Here is a 21,698-nt window from a genome sequence, read left to right on the forward strand (position 1 = left end):
GCCACTCGGAGAACGTCCGCGACTCTCCCCAAGAAGAGCCTTTGGGGACAGGAGACTTCGCTGCAAATCCAATGTCAGGAGGAGAACAGCAAGAGTCAGAGCATGCGTTTTGGCAAGTTCTGACTCTAATGAGGGCTCTCAATGGGTTTTCCGACCCAGGGATCCTCCCTTGAGAGGGCAAGGACACAGTCTTGAACCGCGTATTCGGTACTCAGAAACCATCTAAGACCAGTGCGGCTCTGCCCTGGTCTCGGGATTAAGATTACCAGGGACAAGATCGCTGTACAACTCTCCGAGTTGTCCTTCTCCAACCGTTCCAGTGCCGGCAACAAGCTTCTCCCACCTCGCGTACAACAGAGGAGGTACTTTTAGATCTTGGAGGAGCCTTGTTTAGCTCTTCCTCTCCACCATTCGTTGGAAGAGCTTACCAGGGGAGTCCCTCTTGAGAGACACTCCAACCGGCAGGTTTCGTTCTCGGCAACCGAGATCCTTAATCAGGAGAAGGTTGCGAAGTGTGCTATGCAAGCCACGGACATCTGATTAGGGACCTTAGGTATCCTGATACGCTCTGAAGATTTCTCCAAAGAACGTACCAGGAAAGCTATGGAGACGTTCCTTCTCTCAGGCACTCGCACGATTGAGTTTCTGGCCCACCAAGTCTCGAACTTGTGGGCAAACATCATCCTGAAACGTCGGGATGCGGTGGCTGAGAGATTCCATCAGAAGGTCCCTAGCACCGAGATCAATAGGCTTAGGCATTCTTCTTTAGAAGGAACGATCCTGTTTGAGCCTAAGGATGTGGAACAGGCGGCTGAGAGGTGGAGGAAGTCTCACCAAGACTCCCTCCTTCATAGGGCTATGACATCTAAACCTCCAGCACCCCAGCAGTCTCGTCCGGCCAAGACCGCAAAATCAACGACAGCAGCGAAGACAGTGGTGTCTAAGCCCTTTGCTGTCAAGGATAGGAAAGGCAAAAAGTCTTCCAGGGGAGGTAAGAATCCTAGAGGGAGCAGCCGAGGCCGCAAACGCTAGGATTGGCAGTCCCGTTGCATGTCCACCAGTGGGGGGGATGCCTACAAAGTTGCTCAGACAGGTGGCAGCAATTCGTGGTCGATTCCAGGACGATTTCCGTAATCAGTTAGGGATATCGCGTCCTGTTCACAACATCTCTACCTCCCCTGACGACGAATCCAGTGTCATTGAGCTCCCTTGCCATGCGATCGGCAAGGGGGTAAGCCATTTGGGCTGAAGTCCAGACCCTGTTGAAGAAGGGCGCTCTCCAAGAGGTCCTCGATCGGTCTCCAGGCTGCTTTAGTCGACTTTCTTGTAAAGAAGGCTTCTGGAGGCTGGTATATCTAGGCATGGTTATAGACACCAATCTCCACAAAGCCTTCCCATCAGACGACAGGATAGCAAGGCTGAGGAAGGTCGCAAGTCCTTTTCTCAGACGAGAAGAACTTCCGGCCCAATCGTGGTTACGTCTTCTCGGTCACCTTTCATAATTAGCTCGTCTAGTTCCCAACGGTCGCCTCAGGATGAGATCCCTCCAGTGGCGACTCTAAGTCCCGGTGGAATCAAGGTCACGATTCTCCGGACGTCCTGATCCCTATGGGACCTGCGGAACTGACGAACCTCCAGTGGTGGGTGGCAGACGAGAACCTACGAAAAGAACTGGACCTTCTCGTCCTCCCCCCGGATTTGATGCTGTTTTCGGACGCTTCAAAGAAAGGATGGGGGGCCCACGTACTGCACCACACGACCTCAGGCCTCTGGTCAGAGTCAGAAAAGTATCTCCATATAAATCTCCTAGAGATGAAGGCCGTCTTCCTGTCCCTTCAACAGTTCCAACAATACCTGGCGGGTCACTCTGTGGTGGTGATGAGCGACAACACCACAGTAGTGGCTTACATCGACAAACAAGGAGGTACTTTATTGCAGCAGCAATCCCATGTAGCAGTAGGGATACTGAGATGGCCGAAAACCACTTGATATACCGCTATCGGCACGCTTCATTCCAGGCAAAAGGAATGTGCTCTCTGACAATCTGAGCAGAGCGTCTCAGATAGTGAGTACCGAGTGGTCTTTGGATCATCTAGTAGCCAACAAAGTCCTGACTTTGTGGGGTTCTCCGACTGTGGATCTGTTTGCAACAGCCCTGAACTTCAGGCTCCGCTGTACTGCTCCCCAGTCCCAGACCCCAAGGCTCTCTGGCAAGATGCTTTCCAACAACGGTGGGACAACATCGACGTTTATGCCTTTCCCCCGTTCTGTCTGATGAGGAGGGTGCTCAACAAGACCAGAACATCGGTCAATCTTTCAATGACCCTCATAGCTCCGCTATGGCATCACGCTGAATGGTTCCTGGACCTTCTGCAACTCCAAACGGAGCTACCAAGAGAACTCCCTCCACGGCACAATCTGCTCAAGCAACCACATGCCAACATCTTCCACAAGACTTCACGCCTGGAGACTATCCAGCATCTCCTCTCTGAGAGAGGATTTTCATAGCAAGTTGCTGTCAGGATGTCTGGACATCTGCGAAAGTCATCCGCAGCAGTCTACCAGGCAAAGTGTAAAGTCTTCTGTGGTTGGTGTCGTGGAAGGGGTAGCTCTCCACTCGATGCCACTATTCCAACAATAGCGAAGTTCCTCGTGTATTTGCGTGAAGAAATGCGCCTTTCATTCTCGGCAGTGAAAGGCTATCGCTCAGCCTTAAGTCTAGCTTTCAGGCTGAAAGGAATGGACATTTCTTCATAGCTAGAACTTTCTCTACTCATACGTAGTTATGAACTTACTGCCCTGCCCTCAGTCGGAAGTGAGACCTCCTCCCTGGAACGTGGTTGAGTTCTCAGGTCTATTAAGAGACCTCCCTATGAACCATTACGCCAGACATAAGATCGCCACCTAACCTGGAAGACGGTGTTCTTGCTAGCTTTGGCTTCGGCCAAGCGTGTAAGCAAACTTCATGGTCTCTCGTATGACATTGCCCATTCAAGGGAATGGGGGGAGGTAACGTTCAGCTTCGTCCCTGAGTTTATTGCTAAGACTCAGAATCCTGGAGTAGCGGATCCTCGATTCGACTTCTTCCGTATTTCTAGTCTCCGCTCTGTTACAGATGACCCAGACCATTTCTTACTATGCCCAGTAAGGAGTTTGAGGCTATACCTCAAAAGAACAGCTGTAGTCCGTCCTCTTGTGCCAGCATTATTCGTCAGCACAGGGAGGACTAAGAGGAGGGTCACCAAGAACACCATCTCTGCATGGATTTGTAGGGTCATTCATCTGGCCCTGAATCCAGATCCTCCTCCGTCACGTCGCCCTAGAATACATGATGTCAGGGGCATAGCTACGTCCCTGGCCTTCAAAAGAAATTTCTCTGTGAAGCAGGTCCTTTAAGCGGGGGTGTGGAAGCGTCAAACAACGTTCACAGCCAACTACCTGCAAGACGTGACCCACAGGAAGCTCAATATGTTCTCTATTGGCCCTGTGGTGGGTGCACAACAGCTGGTTTAAAACCTCAAGCTTCTTATTGGACAAGTAGCAGAAGGTTGAGGGCATTGTTACCCAGTTTTAGTCTGCATGAATGAAAAGGTTTTACTGGCCCCTATTCTTTTCTTCATCATCCCCTCTCTTGGGGAAAGCAGCATCCTAGGTTCTCTGCATAGCTGACCTCAAACCACGGCAGGTAAACCATGCTCCCTTGAGTTCCTAGCATTAAGTTAATACTGTTACGTCTCCATACCCTGACGAGGTGGTATTGGAAAAGTCCTAGTGTACAAGTTTCCATCTAAAGAACTTCAGAACAACTTCTTAGGACGAGTCACACTTCATACCTTCACACACAGGCTTGCGCAGGCCGCAGTCCTTGCGTAGCAAGGTTCTAGCGAGGTGCAGGGACTCCTTATTTCTTGGGTGCTTACACACTCAAATAACGAGCCCCGGGCAAAGCCAAAAGCTAGTGCTAGCTGGGACGTCCACCCTTCCTAATGGGTGAGTCACCCCTATTAAATAACCTGGTTTGTATTCGTTACGAACAAATGACAAATTCGTAGATAATTTGTATTTTTCCTAACTATACAAACCTTAGCTATTTAACCAAACTTGCCCGCCAGCCCTATCCCCCTTGAAGTCCTACCTCCAAGCAAAGTCAAAGTGAGTTCAAGCACAGGTGTGTGTGAGGGGGGGTGGGGGTAAGCAAGCTACCCTCCCCTACCCCCACTAACTAGCGGTGTGGGTAGTAAACCTTCGTTAAATTTTAATGGCTCGTCATTTCAGCTACGCCGAAAGTAATACCAGTATTAAATAGCTAAGGTTTGTATAGTTAGGAAAAATATGAATTATCTACGAATTTGTCATATTGTACAGTATTGGCATATTGTTGTGTTATGGGAAAATATCTGTTCATCTCCAATTGTACTTTAGAAAATGTTGGTTTACACATTGTTATTAAGAAACCAGATGCATAATTCTACTTTTGACTAGACGGAAATAGTCCATTAATCGTACAAGCTTAATGATGACAAATGACATGCAAGGGTTAACAATAGGACCAATCAAAAATATCCGCCTCCGTTAACAAGGTTTAGGTTAATTAAGTGAATCCACTAGAATTTTATCAGTTGGTGAATATAAGGAATTTGTCTATTTTATTTCAGCACTTGTATATACAAAGTGTACATATATTAGCTTATTAAGATGAGCTCCGGAGGCAGAGGCACCCGGGGCAACAAAGGTCCGAGGGCGGGTGGCGGTGACCGTACAACTACATTGACACAACCTCAACAAACCCCACAGTTACAGAAACTTCACTCAACAGACAAAGCCGGAGAAGGACCAGAGGCATTAACGCACAAGATAGCACCAACGGCAGAACAGCTTCGCATAGCCCAAATGATAGACAACATGCGTACAGAACCCGAAAAGATGCTCCAGGAAAAAATTAATCAGGTAGGTTCTTTTGTTATTTAATAATAGTAATTGTTCTGATGGTAAGTGCTGTTCAAAGGAATCATTCATATCAATCTTTGGTACACAGTAATATATTTTTATTCAGTCAGAGTAACATGGATCTGTTGTACAGTACAGTATTGTAATTTGTTCAGACACGAATACTAACCTTCGTTCTCTACATAGATAGAAAATAGTGCAATCTGGAATACGGCTATAAAAGCTCGTTTTAAACATAAAACTTACCCTCTGGTTATATAAGAATGGCTAGCGTTCCCGACGCCTCGGCAGAACTATTTAAAAACTCGCGGTTAACGCAGGTATGTCAGGTTTACACTAGCACCCTGGTGGACTATAGGTAGAACTACTCCCACTTCCTCAGATTTTTCCTGCCGGTCGTACTGGTCAGAACGTTGAAAATTCACTCTCTGTTTACATTCAATTGGACGGTTTATTTGGTGATGTATGTCTTTTTTTTCCTTTTCAAATATTCTTGAAATCTTATTATTGTGAGGTTATTTAGTTATTTTGACCTTTGTTATTGTTTAATTTTCTCTTGTCTCTTCAATATGGCCGACCACTCCCCTTTATATAGGAAGTGTAGTAAAGGTTGTCAGACTCGACTTCCTAAAGGTTCTGTTGATCCGCACACAATTTGTGTTAAATGTAGAGGGAAATCGTGTGCTGATGGGGATCGGTGTGAAGAATGTTCTTCGTTAACGGAAAGTCAGTGGGTAGCTTACGAGCGTTATACTCGGAAATTAGAGAAAGATAGAATTAGGAAAGAAAGGATTAGATGTAGTTCGTCCCCTTCAGTGGATTCATCTAGGTCTGATGTAATTAATCCTACGCCTTCCCCCGTAGTGGTAGATCAAGAGCCGAAAGAACCTACGATGAGGAATATGTTATCCGCAATTCAAGCTCTCGGTGTGAGGGTTGAATCTTTAGCAGCGGACAAAAAACAAATGTCAGAAATTAATTTACTTAAAAGTGGTCGGACCAGTGATCGATCAAGTGTTAAAAGTCCGACGAATGTGTTTAGTGTAGTGGAGGTCGCGCCTGCGTGATCCTGTTGTTCGCCTAGCCTAAGACCTCTTGTCAAGCTCCCGGAAGGGGAGAAGTTATGTCGAAGGGCGAAAGGGAACGAGATGCTTCATCAGTCGCGTAGATGTTCCCTCGAGTGATCCTGATAGCGTAGCTCAGGGCGCTGACCCTCACCATAGAAAAAGTGAGGTTAGTGCTTTGTCTCCCTCTTCAGATTAGGAGTTACGTGATGATAGGTGGCGTAAAGAATCTAGACCGATTAAGAGGAAAGTTCAGTCAGTGGAACAGCCGCACATTTCCTCCCCGCAACAGCCGAGTTGTAGTCATTGGGAAACATCTGAACGTGTTCGGTCCCTTGACGAGTGTTCTCCTGCGAAGCGCTTGAATGTGGGTTCCGATGGGGATAGAGTAATGGATTCGGATGCGGAGTTAATATCTGGTTCTGGTGTGACTATCCATGCTCCACCTCTTCCCTTCGGACTGGGATTCTTCTCCCGAAAGGGGTAAAAGATTGGAGAGCGATGAAGAGGATGAATTCGCTATAGAAAAGGCTGTAAAATTATCTCCTCAAAACGATCCAAAGTGGAATATGTTGTTGGACATGAAACAACAGCTCTCTTCGATGATGCAGTCTTAGCGACCAATTGTTGGTAGTGAGGCTGGGCGTCGGTCTTCGGTGGTAGACCCGTTGTCGCACAGGCGGCCTGTTGTCTCTGGGACTGACGTGATATCGCACAGGCGGTCTCCCAGTCTCACTGTTCAGCGGAAGGTTGGAGTAGATTTGTCTCGGCAGAGCTCTGTTTCACAACAAATATCAAATGAGCATTCAGCCGATATTCAGTCCAAGTGTGATGATGTTCGCCAAATGGCGAAGCGACCCGCGAAGCGGCAGGATGGAAGCGGGCGCAGGCGGAGACTGAGCGAAAACATGACGAGCCTCAGGAATTAATTGTTGAAGGCGCTGAACGTCGCCAGCAGCGCCAGACAGGCGCTAAGTGCCAGCGTGACGACCCACACCAGTCGAGCCATGAATGGGTAGAGCGCCAGCGCGTGAGCGCGACGCGCCAGGGCTCCTCGGAGCGGCAGCGTGAACATCGCGTGAACGCGGCGCGCCAGGAGGCGGCAGAGCGGCGCCAGCCAGACTCATCCCATTATAGAATCAATCGTGACTGCAAACGCAAGTCGAATGACTGTCAATTGGAAACGGATATGGAACAACGCAAGCGCGCCCATGTCGACTCTTGCACCTGCACAGGAGGTTCATTATTTTTATGTCAAAACGCAGCCCCAATCTCTGAATTAGAAGATCAGGATGAGGTTCTCTCTCATGAGGAACTCTTGGAGGATATCTCGGAGGAAGAGGAGGAGAAACCACCTCAACATGTGGTGGATTTCAAAAAGTTAATGCTGGTCGTCTCGGAATTATTTCCAGACAAATTTACACCAGTTACTCCGCGATCTCCCCCTTCTGAGTTTATCTTGGGCAGGACAGTGAAGACTTCTTTTTATACAAGAATGGTGCTTTCCCGCTCTTCTAAGAGAGCATTGAAATTAATGGGAGCATGGAGGGATACAAGAAAAGCTATGGGCAAGACATACTTCGCTTTTCCACCAGCTCAGTTAGCCTCTAAATCGAACGTTTGGTATGAGACGGGAGAGGTATTAGGTTTGGGAGCTCCGGCGTCTGTGCAGGGAGACTTCTCAAACCTGGTGGATTCTTCCCGTCGCATGGGCATGAGAAAGACAAAAGTGTTGTGGTCAATGTCGGAGTTTGACCACCTCTTAAAGGGATTGTTTAGAGCATTTGAGGTATTTAATTTACTGGACTGGTCACTGGGAGCCTTGAGCAGAAAAGTGGCCAAGATGAAGGACATGGACACGGACACAAGTGGTCTTATCCAACTTATGATGTCTTGTATGGACAGAGCAGTCAGGGATGGTTCTAATGAGCTGGCCGCTTTGTTTACTGCAGGAGTTATAAAGAAAAGAGCTACTTTATGTTTTTTCCTCTCTGCGGGTGTCACTCCATGTCAGAGATCTGAGTTGCTTTTTGCGCCCATGTCTTCGGCTCTATCTCCGCAGGATTTAGTTAAAGAAGTGGCTGCAAATCTGACTCAGAAGGCTACTCAGGATTTGGTTACTAAAACAGCCAGTAAGGCTTTACCTACGTCCTTCTCTTCTCGTAGAACTAAGGAAGGGACGTCATATTCTCATTCTGCTCAGCCCTTTTGAGGTAAATCTACAGGGAGAAGTACTTTCAAGCCAGAGACAAGGAAGCAAAGGAAAAGAGGAGCCAAGCCCAGCCGGGGCAGGGTCTGACGGCTCTCCCCTTCAAGCAGTGGGAGCCAGGCTGAACGACTACTGGCAGGCCTGGGAGAAGAAGGGAGCGAATCCTTGGTCGTTACGTCTTCTAAAGGAAGGATACAAAATTTCGTTTGTATTAAAGCCTCCTTTAGTCGCAGGTCCGGTGTTTTGTGTTGTCAATGGTACCAGTAGATTGGGTTTGTGCATGTATTGTACCACTATATAAAGGTAAGGGAGATGTGCATGAGTGTTGTAATTCAAGAGGTATTAGTTTGTTAAGCGTAGTTGGAAAAGTGTATGATAGAGTAATGATTAATAGGATCAAGGATAAAACACAGAATGCAATCTTAGAAATACAGGGTGGTTTTAGAAGAGGTAGGGGTTGTATGAATCAGATTTCTACAGTTAGGCAGATATGCGAGAAATATTTAGCAAAAGGTAAGGAGGTGTATGTTGCGTTTATGGATCTGGAGAAAGCGTATGATAGAGTTGATAGGGAAGCAATGTGGAATGTGATGAGGTTACATGGAGTTGGTGGAAGGTTGTTGCAAGCAGTGAAAAGTTTCTACAAAGGTAGTAAAGCATGTGTTAGGATAGGAAATGAAGTGAGTGATTGGTTTCCGGTGAGAGTGGGGCTGAGACAGGGATGTGTGATGTCGCCATGGTTGTTTAACTTGTATGTTGATGGAGTGGTGAGAGAGGTGAATGCTCGAGTGCTTGGACGAGAGGATTAAAACTGGTAGACGAGAATGACCATGAATGGGAGGTAAATCAGTTTTTGTTTGCGGATGATACTGTACTGGTTGCAGACACAGAAGAGAAGCTTGGACGATTAGTGACAGAATTTGGAAGAGTGTGTGAGAGAAGGAAGTTGAGACTTGATGTGGGTAAGAGTAAGGTTATGAGATGTACGAGAAGGGAAGGTGGTGCAAGGTTGAATGTCATGTTGAATGGAGAGTTACTTGAGGAGGTGGATCAGTTTAAGTACTTGGGGTCTGTTGTTGCAGCAAATGGTGGAGTGGAAGCAGATGTACGTCAGAGAGTGAATGAAGGTTGCAAAGTGTTGGGGGCAGTTAAGGGAGTAGTAAAAAATAGAGGGTTGGGCATGAATGTAAAGAGAGTTCTATATGAGAAAGTGATTGTACCAAATGTGATGTATGGATCGGAGTTGTGGTGAATGAAAGTGATGGAGAGACAGAAATTGAATGTGTTTGAGATGAAGTGTCTAAGGAGTATGGCTGGTGTATCTCGAGTAGATAGGGTTAGGAACGAAGTGGTGAGGGTGAGAACGGGTGTAAGAAATGAGTTAGCAGCTAGAGTGGATGTGAATGTGTTGAGGTGGTTTGGCCATGTTGAGAGAATGGAAAATGGCTGTCTGCTTAAGAAGGTGATGAATGCAAGAGTTGATGGGAGAAGTACGAGAGGAAGGCCAAGGTTTGGGTGGATGGATGGAGTGAAGGAAGCTCTTGGTGATAGGAGGATAGATGTGAGAGAGGCAAGAGAGCGTTTTAGAAATAAGAATGAATGGCGAGCGATTTTGACGCAGTTCCGGTAGGCCCTGCTGCTGCCTCCGATGCCTTAGATGACCGCGGAGGTAGCAGCAGTAGGGGATTCAGCATTATGAAGCTTCATCTGTGGTGGATAATGTGGGAGGGTGGGCTGTGACACCCTAGCATTACCAGCTGAACTCGGTTGAGTCCCTTGTTAGGCTGGGAGGAACGTAGAGAGTAGAGGTCCCCTTTTTGTTTTTGTTTCTTTGTCGATGTCGGCTACCCCCCAAAATTGGGGGAAGTGCCTTGGTATATGTATGTATGTATGATGTATGCAGAAACATGTCGTACATGCTCTCCAGAAGTTTCAGCCAATTATTTTTACAAATAATGAAGATATAGCGGTCTACATTGTACGTATAATTTCCTCAACATATTTCCAACATCCACTAAGCCCACTACCACTTGATCCGCCGTGTTGGCTAAATCTTCGATCACGGCGGGATCCGGGGGGGGCAGTCGTATCCTTGGCATCCGGCCGACTCGACGGAGCGGCTATCCATCACGGATGGAGCCCTCAAGAAGGAGGTAGCCGTCATGGGTCTACCCCCTCCCAGAGGAATCTGTGGCGAGTGACTGCCATGCTGTGCCAGCGGCTGCATCCGATGCCTGGATGGAGCTGATGAGACGTTGGGCATGGGAACAAAGTTGCTGGGCGGAGCCAGCGGCTGCCTCCGCTGAACGGAGGGAGCCGGTGACTTGCCGGGCAAGGGCAAAGACAAGTTGGTGTGCGCCAACAGCTGCATCCGAAGCATGGACGGAGCCGAAGAGATACTGGGCAAAGGCACGTTAGCAGCTCCAGCAGCCACCGAGGCAGGCACTGGAATGGCAAGATCCCTGTTTGGCCCACAAGGGAGAAAAACTAACCTACCCAATTTTGCCCTCTTCTTTTTGGAACTCTTCTTCTTCTTGCTTTTTTTCTTAGCAACTTTGGCCTTCTTCCTAGACGGGCCTGAGTTTGAGCTCGACTTCTTCCTCTTCGATCTCTTTTTCATTTTCTTCATCTCCCAGTCGCTGGAGTCTTCCGATGACCTTAGATGTCGGGATGCCTGAAAACCTTAAATCAATCAATCAATCTTCCGATGACAAAGAGCTGGAGTAAGACGTAGAAGAGGAGGAGCTATCCGAGGTCCCTGAATCCTCTGCCACCAACATGGGGGCTTGCAATTGTGCTACCAGGTTGACGGGTTGCATAATATCAGGAGGTAGCGAAACAGAAGGCACCGGAGGTGTGAGCAGTGACCCACGTGAGGCAAACCAGCACGAAAACTCTTCGTCTTGCCGCATGAGTGACCTGAAGGGCGTTCTTGGCGGTGTCCACACAATGGAATCCGGATCAGAAGAGCACGTGGCTCGTCTTTTCCTGTCTTGGTCGCCCCTTGAAGTCGCTGCACCTGAAAAACACTGCCAAGGAGATGGGGAAGTGGCTGGTGTCCCTGATCTCCCCCACACCGGATCCTCACTCGAGACGGGTCCTGCGGACACCAGAACCTCGTCTACAGAAAGCACTCCCGTAACAATAGCAGACTCCTCACTCGTCTGCATAGGCACATTGCAATTGGGGAACAGCAATGGGCTGTTTCCCTGCAACGGACTTACCTCGTCCCCTACTCTGGGTAGGAGAAGGGGAACCGCTCTCAGAAGGAGCTGAAGGAGACGTTATCGGCGAACCGAGACCAGGCTTCTTTGGTGACCGCTTCGATGCCTTCTTCTTTTTGGTACCGTGCAACGTCCATTGAAGTTCCGGCCAGGACTCGCACTCCGGACACGTGGAAGCAGGCAAACACACACTGCTTCGACACGTGGTGCACGTGTGCGGATCGATGTTAACCTTGGAGAGCCATGCCCCGCATGACTTACCGGCCTTGGGCCCGGGACAACAGCATTGGGATTCCATGAGGGTAATCACAACCAACACAAGTAAGGGATAGGAATGGGAAAACACAAAGGGAACACGTGGAACACAATGGTGGGTCGGACGGGATGTGAGAGACCGGCGAGATGTGATCTACGCCGCGACAAGATGCTTACTGACAACAACGACCCAGTAGCGCACCCACGCGCTGACCCCGGGTCGCCTCGGGGCACACACATCCCTCCGCCACGGAGGAACCCAACAAGGGAAAACGAAGATAGGGGGGGACTGCGCAAAATTCTTAGTCGGATAGGGAGGAGATCCCAGATACTCCTAAGAAAGTAGTTCGAGGTAAGTACTGTTGGGAAAAATACAAATTACTTAAAATCTGTGATATAGCAGTCTTTAAACGATGACGCCATCCTTACTGCGTCGTCTGCATGACTGAGTTTGACAGAATTGTTTGTGTGTTTATTTTTGTATATATATGGCGATTTTTTCACTTATGTTTCAGAATCTCGTACGTCTGGCAGAAATGGAAGGCATTGGTAGAGGGTAGGTGAACAAAACTACTACAGTAGTTACAAGATCAGCAGCCAGAGTTTCCAAAGACGTATAGAAGTAATAATGCATGTGTTTGTTTACTTGCAGTTTGTTTGTACATTGTGTTTTTAAAAACGTCTTTAGGAACTTTATAGCAAGGCCAATGTTATTTAAGGTCATGGAAAGAACAAAAAGTAAACAGAGAGCAAGAACCAAGAAGAGAGGAAAATATGAATAAGAGTAAAAAGCTGGAACATGGTAACTGAAACTCTGGCAACAATGAGAGTCCGCTGGCAACTCATGACACCCTTACGCCAAGTGTGTTGGTAAATTTAGGGTGTGTTTAAGTAGGAATAATCAATACAAGTACAAGGGCTAGAACTGGGTGATGGGAAACAGATCACGGCCAAAAGGATCGCCTCCAGGTGATGGAACTCTCCCTTCCGTTGTGGGGTGAATCACCGTCTATGGCAGCAGATGTTGATAGTGTCTTTCGCATCTGCGAAAGACTTCCTTCTCCCCTTGGTCTCCTCTTCGGAGGATTCTTCAGTGAAGAGAGGGATTCATCCACTCCCCTGCTGAGGGAGAGTCCCTCCACCAGCCAATATTATTATTATTAATAATATTACTATTATTATTACTAGCCAAGCTACAACCCTAGTTGGAAAACCCCAAGATACTGTTATCCCAAGGGCTCTAACAGGGAAAAATAGCCCAGTGAGGAAAGGAAACAAGGAAATAATTAAACGATATGATTAATGAAAAAATTAAAACAAAAATTTTTAAATATTTAAAAAAAATTAAAAATATTAAAACAGATAATTCATATATAGACTGTAAAAAGACTTATGTCAGCTTGTTCAACAAAAAAATTTGTTGCAACTTTGAACTTTTGAACTTCTACTGATTCAACTACCCAATTAGGAAAGTCATTCCACTAGTTGGTCATAGCTGGAATAAAACTAATAGAATACTGTGCAGTATTGAGCCTCATCTATTAGAATTAACTGCATGCCTAGTATTACGAACAGGATGGAACTCTCCGGGAAGATGTGACTGTAAAGGATGGTTAGAATTATGAAAAATCTTAAGAACCATGCATAATGAACCAATTAAACGACGGTGCCTAAGATTAATACAGTATCAAGATCAGGAATAAGAAATTCAATAGACCTTAAGTCTCTGTCCAACAAATCAAGATGAGAATCAGCAGCTGAAGACCAGACAGGAGAAAAATACTCGAAACAAGGTAGAATGAAAGAATTAAAACACTTCTTCAGACTAAATTGATCACCAAAAATCTTGAAAGACTTTCTCAATAAGGCAGTTTTAAGTGCAATTGAAGAAGGCACAGTCCTAATGTGTTTCTCAAAAGTAAATTTGCTGTAGAGAATCACACCTAAAATTTTGATAGTCATACAAAGTTAAAGAAACATTATCAATGCAGCAATCTTCCTGCTTGCTGGAACACTCATTAACTGCGGCAGCAAACAGTGGCCGCCTTTCCCATCTGTCAGAGAATCTTTCTTTTCCGTGTTTGTCTCCCCTTCGGGGGATTCTTCCTATGGTAATGGGGTTTGCCCATTCTCCACCATTGCCCTTCAGAACAGGCCTTGGCATCAGCAGTGTTGTCTCATTAGAAGACTCGTCTCACCTAGTGTTGTAGATCCTGAGAAATCCTACGGGAATGGTTTCTTCCATTCCCCACCCTTGATCTTCGGGAACAAGCCATCAGACTCGTGCCCAGCAGACTCGTCTCGTCTGCTAGATTCGTTTTGCCCATCAGACTTCATGTTCAGTCGTCTCATCTGCAACGTAGATCCCGGGAGAACCCCCTCGGCGACTCTTGACAGCGACACGTGAACATCTTTCACAAAGCAGTATCTTTGCTGTAACTTTACGCCTGGTGACTATCCAGCTCCTCCCCTCTCAGGGAGTCTCTCCTGCAACAGGTTGCAAAGAGACTCTCTGGATACCTGGATAGATCTTTGGCTTCGGCTAATGCAGGCTAAGTGTACTGTTGGTTGGTATCATAGAAGGGGTATCCTTCCCCTCGATACCGCTATGCCAGCATTAGGAGTGTTTGTTGGTTACCCTCGGGAGGTAAGCTTCTCTTGGTCTCAGCAACGAAAGGCCACCACTAGTCCTTGAGCCTCGCCGTCAGACTGGAAGGAATTTATCTTTCTTCAATGTCGGCATTGTTCCTCCCCCTCCTTGCTAACTAACCGGTGTGTGGTTAACCCTTGCTAAAAGTCTAATTCCTCGTCTTTCAGCTTTGCCAAAAGTTATTCCCCTATAAATAGGTACAGGTTTGTATCGTCGGCATTGTTCCTCCCCCTCCTTGCTAACTAACCGGTGTGTGGTTAACCCTTGCTAAAAGTCTAATTCCTCATCTTTCAGCTTTGCCAAAAGTTATTCCCCTATAAATAGGTACAGGTTTGTATCGTTAGGAAAATTCCACCACAGTGAAGCTTCATATGCTGATTCCCTTACTGCCGCTACCTCAGCAGTCACCAAGGCAACCTGTGGAAGCAACCGGGGTTATTGAAACTTGGTCATAATCTCTCGCCATTTATTCCTATTTCTAGCATGCTCTTTTGCCTCTTTCACATCTATCTTCCAATCACCCAGAGCTTTCTTCACTCCATCCATTCGCCCAAACATTGGCCTTCCTCATGTACTATTCTCACCTACTCTTGCATTCATCACCTTCTTTTGCAGACAGCCATTTTCCATTTTCGACATTCCCAAGCCACCTCAATACACTCGTATCCACACTTCTAATTAATTTCTTACACCCATTCTCACCCTCACTATGTTGTTTCTATCCCTATCTATTTGAGATACACAAGCCATACTCCTCAGATATTTTAACTCTTTCGATTCATTCCTAACCCTCCATTTTTTACCATTCCCCTCACAGCTCCCGGCACTTTACATTTTTCATTCACTCTCTGATGTTGAATAAACGCAAACAAAATGGCTTTCCTGTTTTGCTATGTATGTAGGAATTTATATAGAATTGGGAAGTAAAATATTTGTAATAACAAATCATTTGTGTTTAATGCATTCATTTGTTCACTATGATCGACGATGGAGCGTACAGTAAACAAACGGAAGGTTTTCGTTTTAGGCGTCGTGTTTATGAAAAAACATTACATAAATCGCATTCATTTCATTTATTTTGAAGTTATTAGAAAAAGTAATTAAAACAATATTAGTAATAACAAAAACATATACAGGTAGTTCTCGATTTATGACTCATGCGACTAATGACAGTTCGACTTTATTCGGGGTGATAACGTCACAAGTCTATCGGAAATAGTAGGCTAATAGGACAAATATTTCCTTGGAAATAATCTTTTTTCTTGTATAAAATTAAACTGATTTATCTTGGTAAATTAGTATTTTCTTTTATGGGTAATATACAGTATCCATTTTCAGTACTCTGAGAAAAGTTTTAATATCCGTCGAGTTCATATAAGTCTGGCGACGTCATATTACTGTCGGAAAGCGACCGGGCAATACAGTGTTTTCCTTCCAATAGTAGTGGTTAGTATTAGTATTCCCATTATCGAAACATCAAGTAACGATACAAAGTATTTTGCGGGGCTGTATTGGTTGTTATGAGTACTATGTTGCGTAAATTTTATTCTACCTATTTCATGTAATATCTGGTGATAGATCGACACTTATTTAAATAAAGTACACTAATAATACAAATATTTTCTAAAATATTATGTTTCTTTTTACATTATGAAAATGAAATACTTTTGCTTAGTAAGTTGGTATATTCTTTCATTTCTTGCAAGCAAAAAGAAAAGGGTTTTACATATTTTGCCAGTCATTCTTTGTCGAGTTTACGTCACGTGTCTTGTAACGTCGTATTTCTGGGGGAAGGCGAGCTGGCAAATCGAACGATTTCCTTTCATCGTGTTACCGAGTAATCTTTTTATAGTATTCCCCTCGTCGAAACACCGAGTAATGATATCGAGTGTTTTAGTGGTCTGTATTACTGTAGTAGTTATGAGAATAGTACTGGTAATTTTAAGAAAGAGAGAGAGAGTGAGTGAGTGAGAGTGTGAGAGTGAGTGAGTGAGTGAGCGAGCGAGCATTTTGGGGTGGGGGAGATTTATCAACCAAATTTTCGCATAATTCAGGATCTTATTGTATTAAGCAATCTTCCCAACCATTCAAGTACAGTCACACCCCTTCCTTTAACATCTCGGCCCTCACACCATCCATACCAGGTGCTTCTGCTCTTCTTTCATCTAGTGGTCTTTTCACTTCCTCTCTTGTAATCTATCTCATTCTTATTTCCCATCACTGGCACCTCAACACCTGCAACAGCTATTATATCTGCCTTCCTATTATCCTCAAAATTCAACCACCTTTCAAAATATTTGGCCCACCTTTTCCTTGATTCATATCCTTTCAACAATCTTCCGTTTTCATCTTTCACCGTCTCCTCATTTCTTGTTCCATCCTTCCTTACTCTCTTCACTTTCCAAAACTTTTTATTGTGCACTTTGATCTCAATTTGGACCACCATAACGTGATATGTCTGTGAAGTATCTCAATAATTGGTAGTCACTATGCATTCAAGATGACTACTCTACTTTTGTCAGGATATGGTGATCATGGGAAATTCTGAAAAGTTAGTCTCATGCCTAAGCAGATTCTTCCTTGCAATAGATCACATCAGTAAGTTCATCGAGGTAGTGCAACTGTTCCTATTCAGCGAGAACTGACTCCTAACAGTTGAATCGGTAGTATCTGTAACGTCTGGTTGGCAGTCGGCAATCTCCCATCCCATATTGTTCCAGTGGAGCAAGAGGTATACACGACTTAAAATCTCACAATGAGAGTTAGACTCAGCTCTTTGCCTGTGATTGCATCTGTTTACTGTGTGGGGTTTATACATAAAGGACCAAGTCTCTTCAGGGATGTGGTCTCTAGAGGAAAGCTCCTGCATATTAACCTGTTGGATTTGCAAGTAGCATTCCTACCCATGCAAGCTTTCCAATACCGTTTGATAGGAAAGTCAATGGTTCTGATGAGTGACAACACTACTGTACTGTCATAACATGGCCATAAGCAAGGAGGTACAGTCTCATATAGTGTTTGCGTGTTCATGAAGCAGGTACATATATTGGCAGTAGACAATGTAGTAGAGCTGGCTGCGATATCCATTTTAGGTATGATGGGTGTCATAGCAGGTTGTAGGTTTGAAGTGGTCCCTTCATCCCTGTTCGGCGCAAAAACTTCTTGCTCCCTGGGGATCACTTGGTAGACCTGTTCTCCATATGGCTGAACGGGAAACTTTAGTTCTCCCATTGCAGACCCATGGAAAGTGTTGGATGATGGGATCACCTGGACGCCCATGCTTTTTCCCCATTGAATCTGATTTGCCGATTGGTCAACCAAGTGTTGATAATGCTAGATCTCGTGATGACCACAAGATGAATGGGATCTTGATGTATTAGCACATTAATTATAGTTCCCGCGAAAACTATTCCATGGAACACTTCTGTTGGCTGCACTTTGAAATATATTTCTTATCTGTGAAATTGTTTGCTCTTAACAGTATCTACAAGCAAAAGTTTTACAAAACGACTACCCAGATATTTATGTATGTATAGCAGTTTTATAAAGCTGTCTACTAAGGAAAGGGAACCATTTTCTGCGGTGTACAAGCGAGTCTCTTTGAAAGGGGCTGCCCAGATATTTATGTATGTATGATGGTCCTTACAACCTCCTACCAAGGAAAGGGAACCATTTTCTGTGGTCGGTTTCTAAATTATACTCTAACATCTCTAGCACAAATTGACAAAACTTCCTCGTCCTTCTCCACCAAGAGAAGTCTCTCTGTTACGGCTGAAAAATAATACTACTCAACCTTGCACAGTCTTCTGACATAGGAACATAGACTTCTGCTCATCCTGGAAAATGTCTATGCTTATGAGGAACTTAAGCAGTCATGCCCACCCATGTACCTCTTGTTGCATATTAGGATTTGACCAAAGTTTTCAAGTTTCTTATGTGTACCCTATTACAAGCACGACACTAGACATGATCTTTTAGCAAACCTTGGCTACGGTGAACCGATTTGGTGAGCTTTTGGCATCTTCATATGTCACTAGTCTTTGCTAAGAGTGGATGTAGCTCTACTTTAGTTTGTTCCCAAGAATGGCCAAGACCCATCTAACCCCAATACCAAGGTTGATTCCTTCCCCATCCCATCTCAGGAGTCATCCAGAGGACTTCAGAAGACTGGTTTCTCTGTTCTGTTGGGTCTTCATTGGGCTCTTATAAATACTCGACACTTCAATCTAAAAAAATTTCTCAGCAATGGCAGGGTAAGGAGAAAGTTCCAATAATACTCTTTGTAACTTTGCGAGACCATTTGTTGTACCTATACCTTAAGCAGCAATGAGTTAGAGGTCCAATTTAGGCAAGGTGTCAACATTTTGGATATCAGGACCTCCTTAGCTCTCATAAAGAACCTGGCTTGTGTGTTAAGACTTTGTGTCCCACTACTTGTAGGAATATACCCACAAGTCCTAGGGTATCTTTCCCTTGTTCCTGTGCTGGCTGCCTAACAGATTAGGTAACCAACCAAGCTCTTTCATGAGACAAGATACAGGTTGAGTTTCTTGTTATAGGACGATGTTTTGTATTTGTGTATGAAGTAATCACCAATGAGATACGTTTCCAGGTTAAATCACCCTGCAAGTCCTGGGACTAGTGTTAGTCTTTCTGAATGATAGGTGGGCATGGTTTTCCAGTCACCTATCAGTAGTTATAACTAGCTTGTTTAATTTTAATGGCTATTCCAGCATCACTGAAGTCATACTGTTATTAAAGGTCTTGGGTTTTTATAGCTAGAAAAGTACAAATTACTTGAAAGAAATTTAATATTTTTGTACAATTGTTTATTCTTAAGAAGAATGAAGGGAAATCAAAATAACTATAGCTGAGAGTGGAAGCTGTGTATACCCCTTTTTTTCTTGGGAACAGTTTTTTTTTTTTTTTTTACATGGCAAAAGTTTTACTTTTTTAATTTGTCTTCAGCTCTTCATTCTTAGAATGAATAGCATTTAAATCAAAGTTAATTTTAAAATAAATATGGCTATAAAAATAATTTTTACTAAAATGTCATTTAAGTTTTTTTCTTCGTGTTCTTTATAGGTGATGCAGTTCACAGGTGTAGAAGCAGATGAGGCGATGGTAGCTCTACATGACTGTGACAATGACGTAAATGCTGCAATTGATGCATTACTGGAAGGTGATGATCAGGGAAAATGGCTAGAATCTACAAAGAAAAAAAAGAAGCCAACAACTACAAAGGTAATACATCTTCGTAACATTAGTGTCGTTACTACTTGTACGATTGGTATAATCACAGGAATATTCAAGCATATTTCTGGCTATAAAATACAGTATAATAAACTTACTCTGAGGACCAAAATATTCTCTCACAACCATCAAGTTTTAATTTTAACGGTTATACTGTGTGAAACTTTACATATACTTTACGGTAATTAATACGTTTGGAATTTGTTGGTAATCCTTATCATTAGTTCTGACACAAATTCAAACCCTCGTTCTGTACATAGGAGTATGACTTCAGCAAAGCTGATACACTTCTGTTATAACTCTTAACGAGGTGTCAACAACCATGCAGGTTGATACCAGTCGATACCAGGGAAGCACCGGCCCTGCGCTCACTCAGTACGATTCCACTATGATTTTCAGTAGTCCATAGAGACAGATCTCTGTCCCTGCTGGGTAGTGTCTGGTCAAATTCCAGTTTTGGTTTTGGTGTGTGTTCTTGCTATGATGCTGTAGTGTCTCAGGGATATTTTCTTTTAGTTGAGAACTTGATTAATGCCATAATGTTCCCTTTAATCCCATAGGTTGCTCAAGGGTGACAGCTTATACTCGCCCCACTTGGAGTTAGATTTTCACGGTGTTAGGATCAGACTCTTACCGTCTGTGTTTATTTGCCACCCCTTTGGAGTTTTCCGACAGACACTCGTTCTAGCGAGTGCTATTGATTCTACGTTTTCAGCCTCGCTTATTGGAAGCCAGCAGCTTCGTGATCCAATCGCCAGACTCAAATTTAGGGATTTGAGAGTTGTGCATAACAAGCTGCTGTACGGTGTCCTCAGTGCACACTCCGGTGGAAGCTAGCATTTCACTTGAGAGAGATACTTTATTCAGGATTTCCCTTTGAGTTCTCCTACCCTTTGAATTTTTTTTTTCAGCGGATGCAGTCGCAAACACGAGTTATTGTCCTCATCTGGTAGTCTATCTGACCAGGAGACTGAAAAGCGCCCCTTATTTTTGACACCAGAGTGCTATAGCTCTTTGAAGCTGCTTGTTGATCTAGGCAAGCTGTCTCAGCATGCAATAAAAGTGAAAATATTCCTTTCACCCTAGAATTGCTTGGAGTAAGTACTCACTCGCCGCGAATTCTCAGTGCGCAAATTATTTGTGCTTGCGTTTAGGTGTGATCGCCAATCAGCTCACTTGGCTGGGTTTAGGTGCAGTGTCACAAGTTAGCACTCTTAGATCAACCTCCCCCATGGCTCATGCTTGTCCTCGCATAACTGTGTTTGCTCAACTTGTTGGAATAGAATGCACGAGCTAGGCGCTCTCACCCCTGGCTGCGCTCCCAATGCCCCATATGAAAATATTTATACAGAGTATTGGTTTATATCACAAGCTTTAATTAATTTATTAATTAATTTTTTTAATTCCTTCTTATTTTGCATTTAGATCTTATTGTATGAAAGTTGTGTGATTGGTTTTATTAGTTAAAATGATACCAAATGTTGTATGAGTATGGATATGATTAATTTACATCATAAAGTGCTAAATGGCCTTTGATTCCTCAGTGCTTGGATTGAGACCTAAATTTTATATTCAATTCAATCCAACGTCCACATCTCAAGCTCGCCCTCAATCAATGAGCCTACTTCACTTGGGAGGGGTTAAAGGACGAACCTCTTCTGGGGCTCGCACTCCTGTTTGCCTAAAAGACATGCTTAAAGAAAGCATTCTCTCGGCTCGCTTAGTGTTCATTCAAAGTAATTACAGAACTTTTACCGTCCTTCAACAGCATGCTCACAAGGCTTCTTTTGCACCAAAATGCTTTTTAGTAGGTGATTGTCTTTTCTAGACCTCACTGACATCACTAAAATTAAAATGAGTTATATGTGATTTCTTAACGAAAGACCTAAGTGCCTGTGATGGCTGTGAATGCTTTTATACGTATTAGGGAAGAGTCTTCTTTGTTTATGGAAAAAAATTCCTTTCTATAGCCCAAGTCTCTTCTTCAGGGCAAGAGAGGATTATCGAAAGATAAAACGTTTCGCTTCTAATCCTCCTCTCTCCTGTAAGGTTACACCTACATATCTTGGGTATGCCTGTAAAGGAATCCCAAGTGT

General features: G+C 44.4%; 1 protein-coding gene across 10 annotated transcripts in view; it reads left to right on the forward strand.

Annotated features, from left to right (window-relative positions):
• LOC137620755 (protein lingerer-like) overlaps positions 1 to 21,698 on the forward strand; it is a 283,036-nt gene that overhangs the window by 74,218 nt on the left and 187,120 nt on the right. For 8 of the 10 annotated variants that reach the window (XM_068351150.1, XM_068351155.1, XM_068351153.1 and 5 more), the window contains exons 2-3: positions 4,656 to 4,947; positions 19,435 to 19,593. In XM_068351150.1, coding sequence (XP_068207251.1) covers positions 4,696 to 4,947; positions 19,435 to 19,593 — 411 coding nt within the window. In that variant the 5' untranslated portion in view covers positions 4,656 to 4,695. The remainder of the gene's footprint in view (positions 1 to 4,655; positions 4,948 to 19,434; positions 19,594 to 21,698) is intronic. The other 2 variants (XM_068351157.1, XM_068351158.1) reach the window with 1 other exon arrangement.

The sequence above is a fragment of the Palaemon carinicauda genome, chromosome 27 (assembly GCF_036898095.1).
Source record: "Palaemon carinicauda isolate YSFRI2023 chromosome 27, ASM3689809v2, whole genome shotgun sequence".
Classification (NCBI taxonomy): Eukaryota; Metazoa; Arthropoda; class Malacostraca; order Decapoda; family Palaemonidae; genus Palaemon; species Palaemon carinicauda.